At 35.8% G+C, this 16,954-nt stretch overlaps 2 protein-coding genes across 3 annotated transcripts in view; one reads left to right on the top strand and one right to left on the bottom strand.

The window, feature by feature from the left end:
* Window positions 1-957: 957 nt before the first annotated feature.
* LOC110991887 (FMRFamide receptor-like) overlaps window positions 958-16,954 on the bottom strand; it is an 84,462-nt gene continuing 68,465 nt past the window's right edge. For both annotated transcript variants that reach the window (XM_022257445.2, XM_022257447.2), the window contains one exon: window positions 958-3,119. In XM_022257445.2, the coding sequence (XP_022113137.1) occupies window positions 1,848-3,080 (1,233 nt within the window). In that variant the 5' untranslated portion in view covers window positions 3,081-3,119 and the 3' untranslated portion in view covers window positions 958-1,847. The remainder of the gene's footprint in view (window positions 3,120-16,954) is intronic.
* Window positions 3,855-5,001, top strand: LOC110991858 (chymotrypsin-1-like). The gene is made up of 2 exons (XM_022257399.2): window positions 3,855-4,207; window positions 4,413-5,001. The coding sequence occupies exons 1-2, from the start codon at window positions 3,858-3,860 to the stop codon at window positions 4,999-5,001; spliced, it is 939 nt and encodes a 312-aa protein (XP_022113091.2). The 5' UTR covers window positions 3,855-3,857.

Genomic DNA, 16,954 nt, shown 5'->3' with positions numbered 1-16,954 from the left:
CCTGCTATTAAATAATTTCAACTGAACGATTCAATTTTATTACATTAGTGTTAAACATTGGTTTTGAAGAGCATTTTGGATTACAGTGGAGGGAATTTAAGGGGTGAAATCTATGTCCAGCAGTTAACGTCGATAGACTGAACCCAAAGAAGGGCTATATCAACTAACTAATAAACTTTGAAACATAAATTAAGTTGCTCTCAAATTGAGATAAATGGTTGCGCGAAAACAGTACTATATTTGTGTGGTCTATCTACAAACTAAATTATTTGGAGGCGGATTTTTACAACTGCAACTAGAAAATATGTATTTAAAAAGTCTCCTTGTCCAAAAGTGGAGGTTTCAATTTTATATGTTTCCATTTGTTTTCGAAAAAAGAACAAAGACACGCTTCTGATAATTTTCGTTACACAAAATATAGGCGTTAAAATTTATTTACGATATCGGTTTGTACTTTATTGATATGAAACAAGAATTAATATAATTTTATTCTCGGGCACTTTATAAAGTTGAATAAATCAGACGAATGTGATAAGAAAAGGCGCAAAGCTGATCTCAGATTTCTTTTTCGCGTGAAAATAATCTCACTGTCAAGGAAAATTTATTATATGGAAGCGGGCCTGAACCATCTTGCGACTAACGATCTGTAAATATCCATTTAGAAAACCGCCACCGTTTTGATCACACAATAAAATAATAATACGAACACTATGTTCGTCGATAAAAAAAGGTGTAAGACAAAAAAACCGTGACGCTACCTTTTTGGGTCTTAGATTTCTGTATCTGTTTCATCATCATCTAATAGTCAAGAAGGTGATCAACCTCCTATACCTGACACTTGCCGTCGACTTTCTAGGTCTAAGGCAAGCCGGTTTCCACACGATGTTTTCCTTCACTGTTCGAGCCAATGTACAATGTACATTCTTTCTTCAAAGCGCACAGCTGGTGATCGAACCTACGACCTAAGGGATGGAGTCGCAGTCGCAGATATGTTATTTATATAAATGGGGCTATTATAGAAATTGTTTCAAGTATGTCCTGAATTTGGTCCAAGGCAGGTGAAGCCAGCAAATCTCACTATTTGCAATCGGTTGGGGGCAGTTAGATAAAATTTTCCGTCTCTGCATATTTCTTTTCTTCTTTGATGTATGTCGATATCGAAAAAAGTAATAAATTACAAATTTGTCATTGTTTGTTATAATGGTTCCTTTATTGTAGGGTGTGGAATATAATATAAAATAAAAGTAACACATTTAATTATTTTTATTAGACATGTCGAACATGTAGATCATCAATTTTCATATTAAATTATGTCTTAGGCAACCTATTATAATACAGCTATTTACTATTATTATTATTCTCTTAAAGAGAACAACTAATCATACGTCACGGAACAATAAGCTTAACTGCAAGAATAATTAATTAAACGATGCTATAATGGGTTGTAGTAGTAACATAAAATGTCAAAAATTAATTGAAGAAGTATTTTGTATTTAATTATGCTTGATTACTATTTACAACAGTGTAAGGAACACAGCGACAAAATTGTTTTAAATACTTATAAAGTTCTAATCGGTGTGAGCAAAATCTAAGTTAGGTTCAGATAGTTTTCCTGTCATATCTGTTGACCTTAAAAGGTAGCTCAGAGACAATAACATTTATTATTATACATTATAATACTTATGGAATACTGTCTTTTTCCACCCTTGGAGCGTAACCCTAAATAATATAAAATATCTATTAGAGTCTATAAACATGAAATATATTTTTTAATGTTCATAAAATATATTTGTTTCTATTTACACAGCTCGCTATTGGAACCTGTGAGTCCGCGAGCATGTGTTGTGTCAGAAGTGTAGTCGAGAAGCACCGTTGTTGCGAGACGAGGTCTCTAGCGAGGCCAGCGAGACTTCCGTGCAAGGAGTGGCTGGTGGCGCGGGGTAGTAGACGGTGGGCGCGGGTGATCGGCGCCGCCCTGCCGCGCCTCGTGACCGGCGGAGCGTGCCGTTCCGCAGCAGTCGCAGTGACACGCGCTCACCCGCACCTGATGCGAACGAGTCGTCGCGCGTGTGTTCCGGTGAATCTCGTCGAGTTCGTCCAGCGCAGAATAGCTTCAGGAATATCCGTTTGAACTTTTCGCCGAAGATGACGTATATTACGAAGTTCACGCTGCTGTTGATTGTGACCAGCAGGTTGCTCGTCTTCACTAGTGGGTCGAGATTGTCGAACGCATCCCCGAGGAAGACCTCGAAGGCATTGGTTACTAACGGCAATAGGTTGCATAAGAAGAACACGAGCACTACTACTAGCAGCATGGTGGCCAGTCCGAGCTCGCGGCGCTGAACCCGCGAGAGCCTGGCACGCTCGGCCTGCGCGCGTCGCACTTGCCGCACGATGCGAGCGTTCAATGCTGCCAGTAGCGAGAACGGTACGATGTACATTACTACTAGGTACATCCAATGGATATATACGGCCACATATGTTTCGTTGCGGAACCGCATATCGGCCTGTACGCAGTAGATCACTTCGCCGGTCTCGATGTCGCGCTCTTCCACCACCTCGGCTTCGAGAAACTTGGGCGCGTTGTAGATTAGTGCGAATACTGCTGTTCCGAGTACATACCAGCGCGCTCGCGATGAGGTGCACAGTGCTTTGGCACGGAAGGGATGGCATACAGCTACCCATCGTTCTACGGTCACGATCAATGTGAGATAGACAGACATGGTTTGCGCAACATTGGCCAGTGGGTAGGCATAGGGCGTTAAACGCGGACATACGTGGTAGTAATAGTAGCGCAGCGCACCAGTGTACGGATATATAGCAGTGAGGCCGAACAGAAGCACTGAGGTCAGGATAAGTAGTGTGTCGCACGCAGCTAGCCCCACCAGAAGACAGTTTATGGAGGAGCGCATTTGCGGGCGCGACAGCACTAGTACGGCAAGAGCGTTGCCGAGTAGACCGCCCGCCCCAATGGCGTTGAGCATCACACCGTGCACAACGAATCGGATCAATTTGTCCCGCGCTGACACGCCCACGTCCGTACTGCACTCCAGCGCCGCCGCCGCCGCCGTCGAGTTCATGGCGCGCCCGCATGCCGCGCTCTAGTCAACGTACGCCATCTGTAAATATTAAATTTTGTTTATGTATAAAAAGAAAACTCGGGGATAAGGAAATGTATGATTCATAAAAAAAATCTTGGTAGATAAATAGAATGTTTTAAATCAAGTGATTTTCTCTTAAAGAGAAAACAAGAAACACTCCAGTCCTCTTATACGTCCGGGCTGTGAGGATTAACGTTGGTAGTAATGCTTCTCTGAATATATCTGCAGTATTTTCGCTTTGAGTACTTGCGAGGCTGATCCATTTTATCACAGTCTCCATGTCTTCAGGCGTAAGATGCTACAGCCATTGTTGTTCCATTACTGATAATAACAATTGCAATGTAGAAATATACTATTTTTTTATATTGTATATTTGTATTTCTTAATCTAGTTTATTGTTATTTATTTTTATTGTTTAGTATCAATTATTGTTGCATCATTGTCATGTTTCCCTTTTCACATTGTGCACACTTGTGATTAATGAACAAACAAGTATTGTTTTTCTGTATGTTGTGTGTTCTCAGTAGGTGTTTATATGTTTCGTTAATGTGCCTTTTTAAAAATAAATTAAAATGGTAAATAAAATAAAAAGAGTTGGAAAATGTTTTAGTTATCTGTGAAGTCGACATGATCACCCGCCTACGTCATGATTAAACAGCTCGAATCGAAATTGACACAGCAATGTCATTAATAAGAAATATACAACAATGCTTTAGTAACCATCTCTAATAAGAACTTTTGAACTTTTTTGTGGAAATGTGGAACTATTTGTTACTTATTCTCACATGGAACGCAGTGGATTCAAGTGCAACGAGGCACGCGTTTTTTCGTAAATTGGAAGATGGAAGTGGTGGCGGCCAAGAAACGGTTGGGCGGCGCGTATATGGGGGCTCGGCGGCAGCTCTTGCAGAATTCCCAGCGGCCTGCGCACTCCTTGACCGCTACTGGGGGCCGCGATGCTCTGCAACTGTTCTTGCGCCGTATTGGGCGCTAACCGCTGCGCATTGTGTCACTCGCCGCCTCGCATATGTCAAGTACAATACGCGCCGCCCCAACTCGCCTGAGGGGGACGTCACGCCCGTTCAATATCTCTACAGGCATCCCAAGCAAGTTACCGATGCGATTTTAAATTTTGTATCATATCTAGTTCTTCTTCTTCTTCAAGTGCCTCTCCATTACTGGAGGTTCGCCGTCAGTTTTCTGAAACGCGTCTTGTCCTGCGCCAGATGCAGTTAACATCATCATCATATCTAGTTAACACCTACCAAATTATACGATGTTTCCTTTTAAAAATATATGATGTATATGCAGGTATGAAGTGCGTGAGACAGATGAGGGTCAAGGGCTGGATGTCACGGTGCTGCATAATGACGTCGGTTTGGTGCGTACGCGAAATGAGATGCGGCTGAGTGCCGCTCCAGCCATGGATGTGCTCAGTGGTATGAGTCTGTATTCTCCGAGTGAGATGTACAATAAAGAGGTAACAGTGCTGGGATTCGGACGATCAGAGCGGTCAGCACTAGGCGAGGAGCTCTTCTCAGTACAACTAACAGCGACATCATGCGAGCGGACAGGTTGGGAACCCTGCATTTGCGGTTTAGCACCGAGTGTCGCCCGTGCTGTATGTTCCGGAGATTCGGGCGGGCCAGTTCTGTATCAAGGCGTGCAGGTAGGAGTAACCTCTATGGGTCCAGTGGAGTGTTCGACAGCGCGGCCACCACCAGTTGGCGCCACTAGTGTCTTTACATGGTTACAGCCGTCGGCGGCACTACTAAACGCCACGTTGACCGGTGCGGACGCTGCATTACGAATGAGTATCATTTCGAGAGCACCTCCTTCCCGATCTACGTTCATCTCACACATGCTCCTTCTAATATTTATTGTCTTTGGTATTTTGTGAGGGACTAAAATACATTAATTGGCTTTATAATTGTTTTTGTATTCGGTTATATGATATTTCTATAAACAAATACTAAATAATATTTAATAGCATAGTATTATATTTAATATACCGCTTAATATTAACAGGTTAAAGGTATATATTGTCATTTAGTTATATATGCTATGCATAGTTTTAATTGATACGCAATATCCCTGTTAGTACAGTATTTTGAATATTTATTTTGAATAGTTACGCAATATCAAAATACTTTAGCTCCCTCATTCTCATTCTCCTCATCTCCCGAATTCATTATTATAAAAGCTGAAACAATTAATATAATTTCACGGTACAGTAATTTTTCTTTGACAAAACCTATGTTGGTTCGACGATTAATAGCAGTTACATTAACAAATCGTTGTAAGCTTGTGCCCTAGCCTCGATTGATTACTGTGTGATTAGTTTCATGTTCATGAGGCTATCGGTAACTGACTGTCCAAAGCAGATGATGATACTACGAGCTCAAAGCTCTTGAATTAAAGGAAATTCACTTTATATCGATATAAGATATTGAACTTGCACTTTTAACAAAGATGATTCTGTATTTATTTATTTTTATTTTTAAATTTTGTTACAAAAACAGAAAACAGATTGATTACATACATACAGTTATTACACACGAAACAACATTTGAAAATCTGATTTCCAATTATATCTGTACACAGCATTTTACACTAAATATCAACTAAACAACATCCACATATTAAACTTACATATTAATGACAAAAAAAAGAAAAGAAAATGTATATATACATTAATTAATTCAAATTAGTAATATCAACTTCAACTTCAATTGTATGGATGATGTACTCTTCTTTCAACCTAAAGGGGCGAACCTAGACCTGTCTAACCACGTAGACCGATTCTAAAGCCCGGAAAAGAGGAGCCCAACAGAGTGTCTAAGGTGGATATAGGATTGGCTGTCGAAATAACTATGTTTCTGCGATTCCGGGTATGACGTCATCGTAATGATTGTAGCCGTATATTACACGTGTCCCAACAGTACTGCGATAGTAAACTTTGTTTCCGTTACATACTAGATATAAACTTATATTACATTGCCAGCAGGTCCGATAAGCTATTCTGTATAATATTTACATATCATATAAAGTCTTAACAACTCTGTGGGAAACGCGGTCTGCTTTAAAAGTTACTTATTTGGAAAATAGAATAAATTCAGCGTTGGTAAAGTTGGAGAAACTTGAATATTTGAAGAGCCACCGTCCGCCGAGTTAAAGGTAATATGAAAATTTATTAGTAAGTAGTTCTCTTCGTTGAAACTTGGTAACTTGCTAATGTCACATAGTTAGTCTATGCACGCTTCCGCCGCCACTTAAAGCGGTCGGTCGTTGAATAGAATTTTCATTTATGCCATTTCATTTAGTCGGAATGATCCGTAGTTGAATAATAAATACAACGTGATTTATAAACTTTTTTTATACTTTACTTACCTACTATACGAGTGAGCGGATAATAGATGTGCGAAAGTTTTGGTGGATAAACAAATTCTGTATAACTATCATGGTTAATCAGCGTTTGAAATAGAAACTAAACACATACTTTTATGTTAATGATTATTCCTTGTATGTTTTAGTTAAGTTACATATTTACTACTATTAACTTTTTCGGTGCCACAGTTGTGGGTTTAGAATTAAAACCTTTTTTGCACGAAAATATTGTAGTGCAGTTAAAGGACTTTTGACTGCCCTAATGAGTGGGTTACTTCAGAGCTAAGATACTCATACGGAGGATGTCATCATTTACGAGTGGAATCTCCGCCTAACACAGTATTTATTGCTGTTCTGACTGTAGTTTGAACACAAATCTAATCTTTAGTTCTAGCTATTTTGATTTTAAAAAGGGGACCTTATATTAATTTTGTTGTGTTGCGTAACCATCGAATTATTATTGACAAAGTATCTGTAACGTTATTTTTAAATAATTTAATAAACCTCCTTTTCGATTATTAATGTGGAAAAGTCTTCGGAAAAAAAGTTTCCAACACTTGTCTATCAAAGTAACGTAGCACTGTCATGATTTGTGTGTATCATTATTTATGATGACTTCAATACGTGAGAACTGAATTGTTTTATTATTTTGTTTTCGAAGTATCTTTGGCACAAGGCGCCGTATAAAAATAGATTGTAAATTTTTATCATCGCTCTCATTATAGACGTTTGAAAGAAAATACAGTTACTGTGTTAAAATAAAATCGTGTACAGTGTTCGTTGCTTTAGTTGACTTGAAACATTTTATAATCGACTTAATTTAAAACCAAAGGAATGTTATTAATTCGACATTTTTTTTAAAACTTTTGAACGGCGTAATGACGTTTTAAACATCGTTTTGTTTTTGAACCATTTTGTTGAGTTTGTACGTATTCCATGAATATTCTATAAAATTGTGTATTGTAGATTACGTTATGGGACGTTCATTATTATTTAAGTAATAAATAGGTGTATCAATCAATTTTTGATGAAAAATCTACGATAAGTAACATTCTACATAATTACATACACTATATCTCGTAAGATCTATAACTTTTAAGTACTAAGTTAAAGGGATAACGATTCATTCAGAAAAGCTCAAAGCCATTTACCAAGCGTTTTTGTTTTCTGAGTTTGATTCATATATATTTCCCGTGACGTCTGCAGCGACAAAGGCGGGAGATATACGACTAGATTAACGAGAGGAGGTTGTATTCGCAACTATCTAGGCCGAAAAAGAACGAATTCTTTTGCCGAGATGTATTCTGAAGATTTTCTTAGTTGAGAGCGCTTGTAATAATAGCTGGATGATATATTCCCCTATAAATAACCTTTGACTGTTGATCCGATAATATTACTGGTTAATCTTTATTTACCAGTTTCATGGAGAAGCTTAGTACATCGATTAGAAAATAGTTGTTCTTAAACAAATGAAAATTCACGTTGCTACAAAAGAGGATTGTAACAAAACAGTCGTTTTAGAATTTACTGCGTTACAATCGTAGTACTAGTAATTATTAATTAGATTAGAAGGCATAATCGTTATTTAATAAATATATATTGCGTATGCTTTGTTATTTAACCATTTATTTCTTTATTCAGTCTACAACATCATACATATTACGAAATCTACTGATAATTTTATAAAATCTTATATCTAATATGTACGACAATATATGTAAACATAAGTTATGCTCAAAATAGGAATTAAAAAAAATACAATTAAAAACATAAACAAGATAAGATAATTACACAATAAAATAAAATAAAAACCATAAATAATTACAAAACAAATGCGTTTTATTATTTGGTAAAGAATGCGCGAAACCTCTTGCAGCATCTCATCTCTTTTTACTGCCTTTATTAAATTCTATAATTAATTAAATAAAACGTATTATTAAATTGACGTACTCTTAGAACATTTAATATTTTACATAAAGTAGCTGAGAGGTAGCGCGTTCGACCTCCGGCCGGTAGTGACCCCCGGTCTAACTTCCTGACCTTGGCCTGCCCGACCGAAAGGCGGGCCTAATGTATCAGCAGATTTAGGGAAGTAGATAAAGAGGGAACAAATTTCAGATTAGAAAAATGACAATAAAGATATATTGTTTTATGCAAGACGGTGAATTAACTTAACTTTTATTATACATTTGTTAAAGTCTCAAACGATAACTAATAATTTGTTTCCAGCTATGTATGGCCAAACTTCCACGATAATTATTATACAAATAAGTTATTAAGTACATTCTAAAATCATATATTATATTGGTCGATTTTCGGCGAAGAGTCTAAAAGAAGTATTAACCTTCGAAAGTAAAGGGGGAAGTGGAGATTCTTGACGCTGGACAGTGCGAGGCACAGTTAAAAGGATATGTTTCCGGCAGCGGTGATAATTGTCCGGAACGTACAGTCTCTTACGCCCAATTATTCATCTACAATCTCAGATTGTTTTTAATCAGAGATTGTGGACCAGACCGTGACAGTCGATCGGACTGCTATCTGCATCCCAATAGCCAAACTATATGAAGACAATCCATTTTTGTCAACGGATAGAAAGCACCCTCTTCACTCTTTATACTCATATTTGATAATCAATAAACCAAATAGAGTAAATAAATCGTACAAATAATATTAAAATATACATGTCTATGAACATATCAAAATCTTTTTCATTATTTTAAAAACTGGTGGATAACATTTCAAGATAGGATATTGCCACAGTTTAACTGTCATTTTCAGACAAAGGTCTATCTACATACACCGATCCGACCTACCATAGATAACTTATATCGAACGATGGCTATTACAATGCGTGGATTGGTTATTGACAGAATTTAATAGATATGTTATTGGGTTTGGGCGTAAATCTCTTCCAACAAATATGCGCTTCCCTTTTGTTATCCGTTATTATATTTTCCATACGAAAATATATTTTTAGAGAAACGTTATTTGAAGTGAAACTTCTGTAGGCGCATGTGGGTAATATTTTTAAGGAACGTCATGAAGATCAGCAGCGTTTTACATTTAAAATTACACGCTATCGTTTGTTGTATTCGTTTAGTAGTTACATATTAGAACTTTAGATGAAAATTCTGTCGCAGAACGTCTTGTGCATTACACGCAGTTTTTTGTGTTTATTTATACTAACATTAGCACGTATACAGTGTGTATCGAAGGATGATTAATTTAATTTGTTTTTTTTTTTGTTTCATAAGTGTACATGTTTACCTAAATGAATAAAGATATTTTGATTGATTGATTGATTGATTGATTGATAAATATACATATACAAATGCATGGAGTGTTTATATCTGGTACGTGATCATCAGTAATTATGAATTTACAAAGAAGTTTCACTTCTCACATGTGTACTTTGTACACACGCACTTTTTTGAGTGCCGTTTGAACAAGTCCACAACTCATTTGTATAAGATTTTTTGGTGATATGTTTACAGTGTAAACAACAGAGCAATACTGAAAGGGTATCTGAAAGAGTGCACACCTACAGATTAATTAAAAACTCAGGAATAGCTCACCTCGGAGTTGATATTTCAACTAAAATCCATTCTACTTCGTCAATGCAATATGAAGTTATTCCTAGAACCATGGAACAGCAATCTGAGTCGTATTCGATTTCATTGTACTATCAAGTACACGAAGCTATATTTGATATTATGTTGGAATTTTCTCGAGTAACAATGAAACACTATGATAATATAACATCGCAGAAATTCATTTTGTATTCTCACGACTAAGCATTTAATCCGGGCTTTTTATAGCAATTCTATATTAACAAGGCATTTAAAATTAGCTACACGTGTATCTATTGAATTATTAATTTGTTATCTACTGGAATCTCAACTCCATTAAAATATATATTTATCAAACAATTCATTAGGAGCTAACAACTCTAAGAACGGCTTAAAATACTACACAATTTAGTATCTATAATGGATGCTATACCAACAATTTATACAACATTTATAAACTATTATGAAGGAAAGGAAGGAAACAAAGTAAATGACATCCACATAGCAACTATTAACTGTCGATCTCTTAGAACACCTGAAAAACTCCAAGAACTAGAGCTGGCAATAGAAGAGTTAAAGTGGGATATTATAGGTATTAGCGAAATGCGCAGATTTGGAGAAGGTATAGAAAACCATGGCAAATACGTACTACATTATAAAGGGGAGACGCCCGGGCTGTATGGAGTTGGATTCATGGTGAAAGTAAATCTAGTCAACAACATAGAAGAACTTAGTGGATTCTCGGAACGTATTGCAATCCTTAATATAAAACTGCCCGTGAACGGAGATAAAGAAGAGAGATGGTCTATTATACAGGCATATTCACCAACTGAATCTGATAAAAAAGAGGACGTAAAAACAATTGAGGAATTCTATGAAAATCTCCAAAACGCTATTGATAACGCACACAAAAACGTCATCGTGATGGGAGACTTTAATGGACAAATTGGGATTCAAAATAGTGGGGAAGAAAATACCATAGGAAACTATGGGTATGGAAATAGAAGCAAAAACGGAACAAGACTAGTAAACTTTGCACTGGAAAACAGATTAAGTCTTCTAAACAGTTTTTATAAAAGGAAACCATCAAAAAATGGACATGGATCTCACCCAATGGACAATATAAGAATGAAATCGATTTTATTATGACTAATAATAGAAAAGCCTTCAAGAACATTTCGATCATAAACAATTTAAACTTCCACACAGACCATAGGATGGTTCGAGTTGCGATGTCAGGAATGTTCAAGAAAACAAGACGATTTCAAAATAAACAATTAGCGGTACAATACTCAGGTGACCCTAAACTATTACTTAATAATCTTCAAACATCTCTAGATGCCGCGGAATTAGAGAAGAAAGAATATCCATCGATACAAGAAAAGTACAACCTATTACTAAATCAACTAAAAACAGTAACCAGAAAAACAAACAAAAGTATCAAGAAAGAAGTCTCACTTACAATCAAACAATTATTACAAGAACGAAAAGAACTTTTACGACAAAAGGAAATTAAAGGAAACCGCCAAAGAGTAACAGAAGTAAGCAAAAAGATCAGTGAACAACTTAGGAAAGAAAGAAAAACTAAAAGATCTAATACAATGAAAAGTTACATAGAAAAGACAGGAGGAATAAAAAAGGCATTGAAGGAGTTAAACTACAAAAAGGACTGGATACCAAGTATGAGAAAGAAAGATGGTAATAGTACAGGTAAAAGACTCGAAATATTAAAAATCGCTACAGAATTCTACCGAAACTTATACCGAAGTCAAAAAGAGAAAGACACTATAAAAGAAAACGACGAAATAACTAATGAAGAATATATACCGGAAATAATGAAGGAAGAAACCATAAAAGCAATAAATACACAAAAACTCGATAAAGCCCCTGGATCTGATCTTGTTACAAACGAACTTCTAAAAGCAACGTTACCAGTAATCGCTCCAAGACTTACAGATATATTTAATGAAATTATCAATACGGAAAACATTCCAGAGGATTGGACAAAATCTACAATTATACTACTACATAAAAAAGGTGACAAAGGAGATATAGCAAATTACAGACCAATCAGTTTAATGTCCAATATTTACAAAGTGTTTTCAAAAATAATATTATCTAGAATCACAAACACACTTGAAGAAAATCAACCCAAAGAACAAGCTGGATTCCGTAGACATTTTTCAACAACAGACCACATACACGCCCTTAGACAAATACTCCAGAAATTTAAAGAATATAACAAAATTTACTACATAGGGTTCGTGGATTTCAACAAAGCATTCGACACACTTGAACATAGATTTATCTGGGACGCACTAAAAGATCAAGGCGTACATGCAAAATACATACGGATACTGAAAAACGTATACACAAAAAGCACCACACAAGTAAAATTAGAATCTATAGGCGAAGAATTTCCGGTTGAGAGAGGTGTACGCCAGGGAGACCCAATTTCACCAAAAATATTTGCAGCAGTTCTGGAAATGATATTCAGAAATCTGGATTGGACGAATAAAGGACTAAATATAAATGGCGAAAATCTGAGTCACCTACGCTTAGCAGACGACCTAATCTTATTTTCGGAAAACCCGAAAACCCTAAAGGAAATGTTGCAACAGTTAGCGGAAGAAAGTGAGAAGGCAGGCCTGTCAATGAACTTAACGAAAACAAAAGTAATGTCTAACTCCTCACAAACAGAGTCCATAACAGTAAATGATGAAGAAATAGAGTATGTAAAGGAGTATGTGTATTTGGGACAGTTAATATCTACTGAGGAATGTATGCAAAAAGAAATAGAAAGAAGAATAACTAATACTTGGAAGAGATATTGGTCACTCAGTGAAGTCATGAAGAACCAGGATATGTCTATGAGGAACAAGAGGAGAATATACAATATGTGTATCTTACCATGCTTACTATATGGGTGCCAAACATGGGCATTGACAGAAGAACAAGCAAGGAAAATAAAAGTTTGTCAGAATGGAATGGAGAGAAGCACAATAGGAATTAAAAGAAAAGACCGAGTTAAACTAAAATGTATCAAAAACAAAACAAAATTTAAGAATGCATACACAACATACAGGTGCTTAAAGTGGAGGTGGGCTGGGCATATGATAAGAGAGAAGAAGGAGAAATGGACGAGAATAATAACTGAATGGCAACCACGAGATAGTAAAAGAAACAGAGGCAGACAGACTAGAAGATGGGAGGACGACATCAAAAAAGTGGCGGGCCCAATATGGACGCGCATAGCGAAAAATAGAACAGAGTGGAAATCTTTAGAGGAGGCCTATGTCGAAAGACAAGCTGAAATGTAGAAACGACCGTTTACCGATACCTGATTTATGAAAAGAAAAGAAACTGTTAAAAGTTATAAACGTATTTGTAAGAAAAATTACTGTAAAAATAAGTTCAGCAATAAAGGCTATTTTATTTTATTTTATTTTTATTTTATTTATTTTTTATGAAGGAAAAAACTTAGTTAAAGAGATTGACCTGAATCGTTTTCCAGTATTTGCATCTTAATTTGATAGTCCACGTCAGTCTGTAAGAAGTAGGGTAGGTAGTACAATTAAGCAGGCTATGTAACAATCTTTTTACTCGGCGTTTAACAAGATTCAATAAATTTAAGCGCAAAATAAAAGTTATGTTTTCAAGTTAAAAAAATAATCCTTTTGTAGTAAAATGTATCATGTATTCCATCTTTGGCTATATTTTCAGTATATTTGTTTGTAATTATTTATAATTTATGTTAGCTGTAGGATTACGAAATAAATAAATAAATACGTTTTAAATTTATACATAAATATCCACCTGAAGAATTGAATTCAACAATAGTTTTGAAGCGTAGAGCGGACTGCATTATTCTGCTCACCGAAAGTAAGAATGTAAGATTTTTTTCTTGTAGTTATTAAGTTCTACTGTGTTTCTAGTTTAATGTTTGTAGTTAGTTTGTAAGTTATAATTGCTTTTATTAAAACAGACTGAAAAAAATATTATCTGTGCGCGATATGAAACAAAACGTGTTTTAATTTAACGACAACAACTTTATTGTCTTTTATAGCTTCCATAAATATCTATTGTAGCTCGTAACATTTTTTCCAATATAAGAGATAAAGTAAATATTTATAAAACGAGCCTTTTAGTCAAATTTAGTGTGTGTACGTGTGCAATTTAGTATGTTCTATCCTGGCGGGATCAAATATCGAAATAAACGTGGTTACTTTGAAGTGAGGCGAATGGATATTGTATTAAATTTATTTTCAAGTGTGAAAAGATAATATTTACAAGCTGAGCCTCATTAATTCAGACCCATATACTTGATAATTTCTGATCTACTAGCTGATATATTTGTCTCTTCGGGTAAGATTGAAATGTATAAATATAATCGAATACAGATTGAATATAAGGGCTTCGTAATTAATGCTAAGTCGTGACTCTTTATATAACGATCAGGATAAATGTATTTTTTTATTATCTGTAACTAAAACCCAACAAGGACAAAATATATCACTAAACTGTGGTGTGTGTGGGGTGTATCTCTGTGTGGGTGTATCTCTGTGTTTTGTGTAAACTAAAAATAGTTTCTTAACTCAAATTATTTTACTTACACTGTTAGTGATGTACTAGTGTTGTTTTACTTATGAATCGCTAATTTTTCCTCAATTATATCCTTCAGATACTAATAATTATCCCATTGTTGAATTTTATTTGTTGAAAACTACCCTCATCTTTTATTTCTCAATCAACATACATTATTATTATGGAAGAGCTAAAAAAGTCATTGACTGATGTGTCAGTAATGGTATCCACCAAGATGGATGAGTTCCAGCAGCGGCTTCTAGCAGCACAGGAAAGGTCTCCATCCCTGGAGCAAACACCGCTCACTAGGGAGTTTGAAGCTTTCAAAAGTTCTGTTCTATTCTGCCTTAAGAATCTTCAGGGACAAATGGAAATTCTTTTCAAGGTGCAAGAGGAGCAGGAAATGCGCAGCAGACGTAAGTGCTTGTTGTTACATGGCATCAATGAAACAAAGGATGAGAACCCAGGTACAATAGCTAACATGTTATCCGTGCTGCTCAAATGCCCAAACTTAAATAAGGCTAGTTTTAGTAGATGTCACAGAATGGGCATAAGACGTGACGGCAAGCCTCGCCCAGTACTAATTAAGCTACGGGAACATTGTGACAAGGACAAGATTTGGTTGGCTAAAACTGAATTAAAGGGGACCGGTATCACCTTATCTGAGTTTCTGACCAAAACCAGGCATAATTTGTTTATGGCAGCAAGAAGGCGGTTCGGAGTAAGCAAGTGTTGGACCAGGAATGGCCACATTTTTGTTATTGATGCTAATGGTGAGCGACGCCGTGTCAATTCAATTAAAGATGTTGATGCGGCTCCTGCAAGCACCCCACCCTCTACTACCGATACTAAGGCAGCATCCCCCAACTTAAAATCTAGAAACAGGAAGATTACAAAGAACTGATTTAAAGTGGGTTAGCTCAACTTCAAATTATGTTTCTGTTGCTAGCTGCACACTTAGCATATCTTTAAATTTGTGTCACATTAAGCAATCACCAACAACATTTAGTTTTAATAACTTGTATGGGTTATATTTGTATGTGATTTTCTTGTACTTCTATGTTCAATTATGTGTATATATGCTAGCTGCACACTTAGCATATCTTTAAATTTGTGTCACATTAAGCAATCACCAACAACATTTAGTTTTAATAACTTGTATGGGTTATATTTGTATGTGATTTTCTTGTAGTTCTATGTTCAATTATGTGTATATATGCTAGCTGCACACTTTGCATATCTTTAAATTTGTGTCACATTAAGCAATCACCAACAACATTTAGTTTTAATAACTTGTATGGGTTATATTTGTATGTGATTTTCTTGTACTTCTATGTTCAAGTTTGTTTTTTTGTTTAGGCGATGATTGTTTGATTCTTTGACACTGTCACATTGGGATGTGTTCGTGGTACATGTAGTGAGTTTTATGTGTTAAACAGTTCTTTCTTTTAGTTTTCATTTTGTATTAATTTTTAAACTGATCATTGGTACATTGTAACCTTCAACTTTGTTTGCTTATTGTAATCCTTAGCCCATTGACAGACTATAAGTATTAACATGAAACGTGACGTGACACTGTCAAAGGTTGTGATTGTCAGTTTAATGACCGATTATGTGTGTTTCCACAGATCATAAAATTATTTTTGTGATCTGTGAAAGTACATGTTAGGAGATGTCATAAGCTTTTACAATAACTTTCCACTATAAACGATATCTAAATTCGCTTGTTAAATTGTTTTTTTAGATATAGTTAAAATTAGTTTATTTAACCCTTTTAAGTTAAGTTAAGTTTGTTATTATTATTATTATTTTATTTTTTTTTTAAAGTGTGTGTCTATATTATCTTTTACACTACTAATATTAGCGGTTTATATAAGTTAAAAATTTATAAACTTAGTACACCTATAGATAAATATCATTGTTAACACATGAATCACGATAGTGAAGCTACTGAATTTGCATCGGTCTCTTCGTCAGATTACGATTCTTTCCATAGCGCTGAAACATCTCCCCCTCCCTTGCATTGTATCCTCACGGCTTTATTCAAAGACCAATCCAGACACTTTAATGCCGTTCATATCAATGCACAAAGCGTTCCTGCTCACCATTTGGACTTGTTGACAACCTTTGTATCCAACGAAATTCATGCTATCCTCATATCAGAGTCTTGGCTGTCTCCAGCCCTCTCCTCCATCAGCTATTCTATCCCCGGTTTTAACCTAATAAGAAATGACCGAGTTGGTATGCGTGGAGGTGGCGTCGCTATTTACCTACGATCGCACATCCCTTACACTATTGTCAATATGTCTCCAC

Source organism: Pieris rapae, chromosome 2 (genome assembly GCF_905147795.1).
Source record: "Pieris rapae chromosome 2, ilPieRapa1.1, whole genome shotgun sequence".
In the NCBI taxonomy this organism is placed as follows: domain Eukaryota; kingdom Metazoa; phylum Arthropoda; class Insecta; order Lepidoptera; family Pieridae; genus Pieris; species Pieris rapae.
The sequence above is the reverse complement of the archived record's forward strand: the minus strand, read 5'-3'. Positions and strand labels throughout refer to the sequence as shown.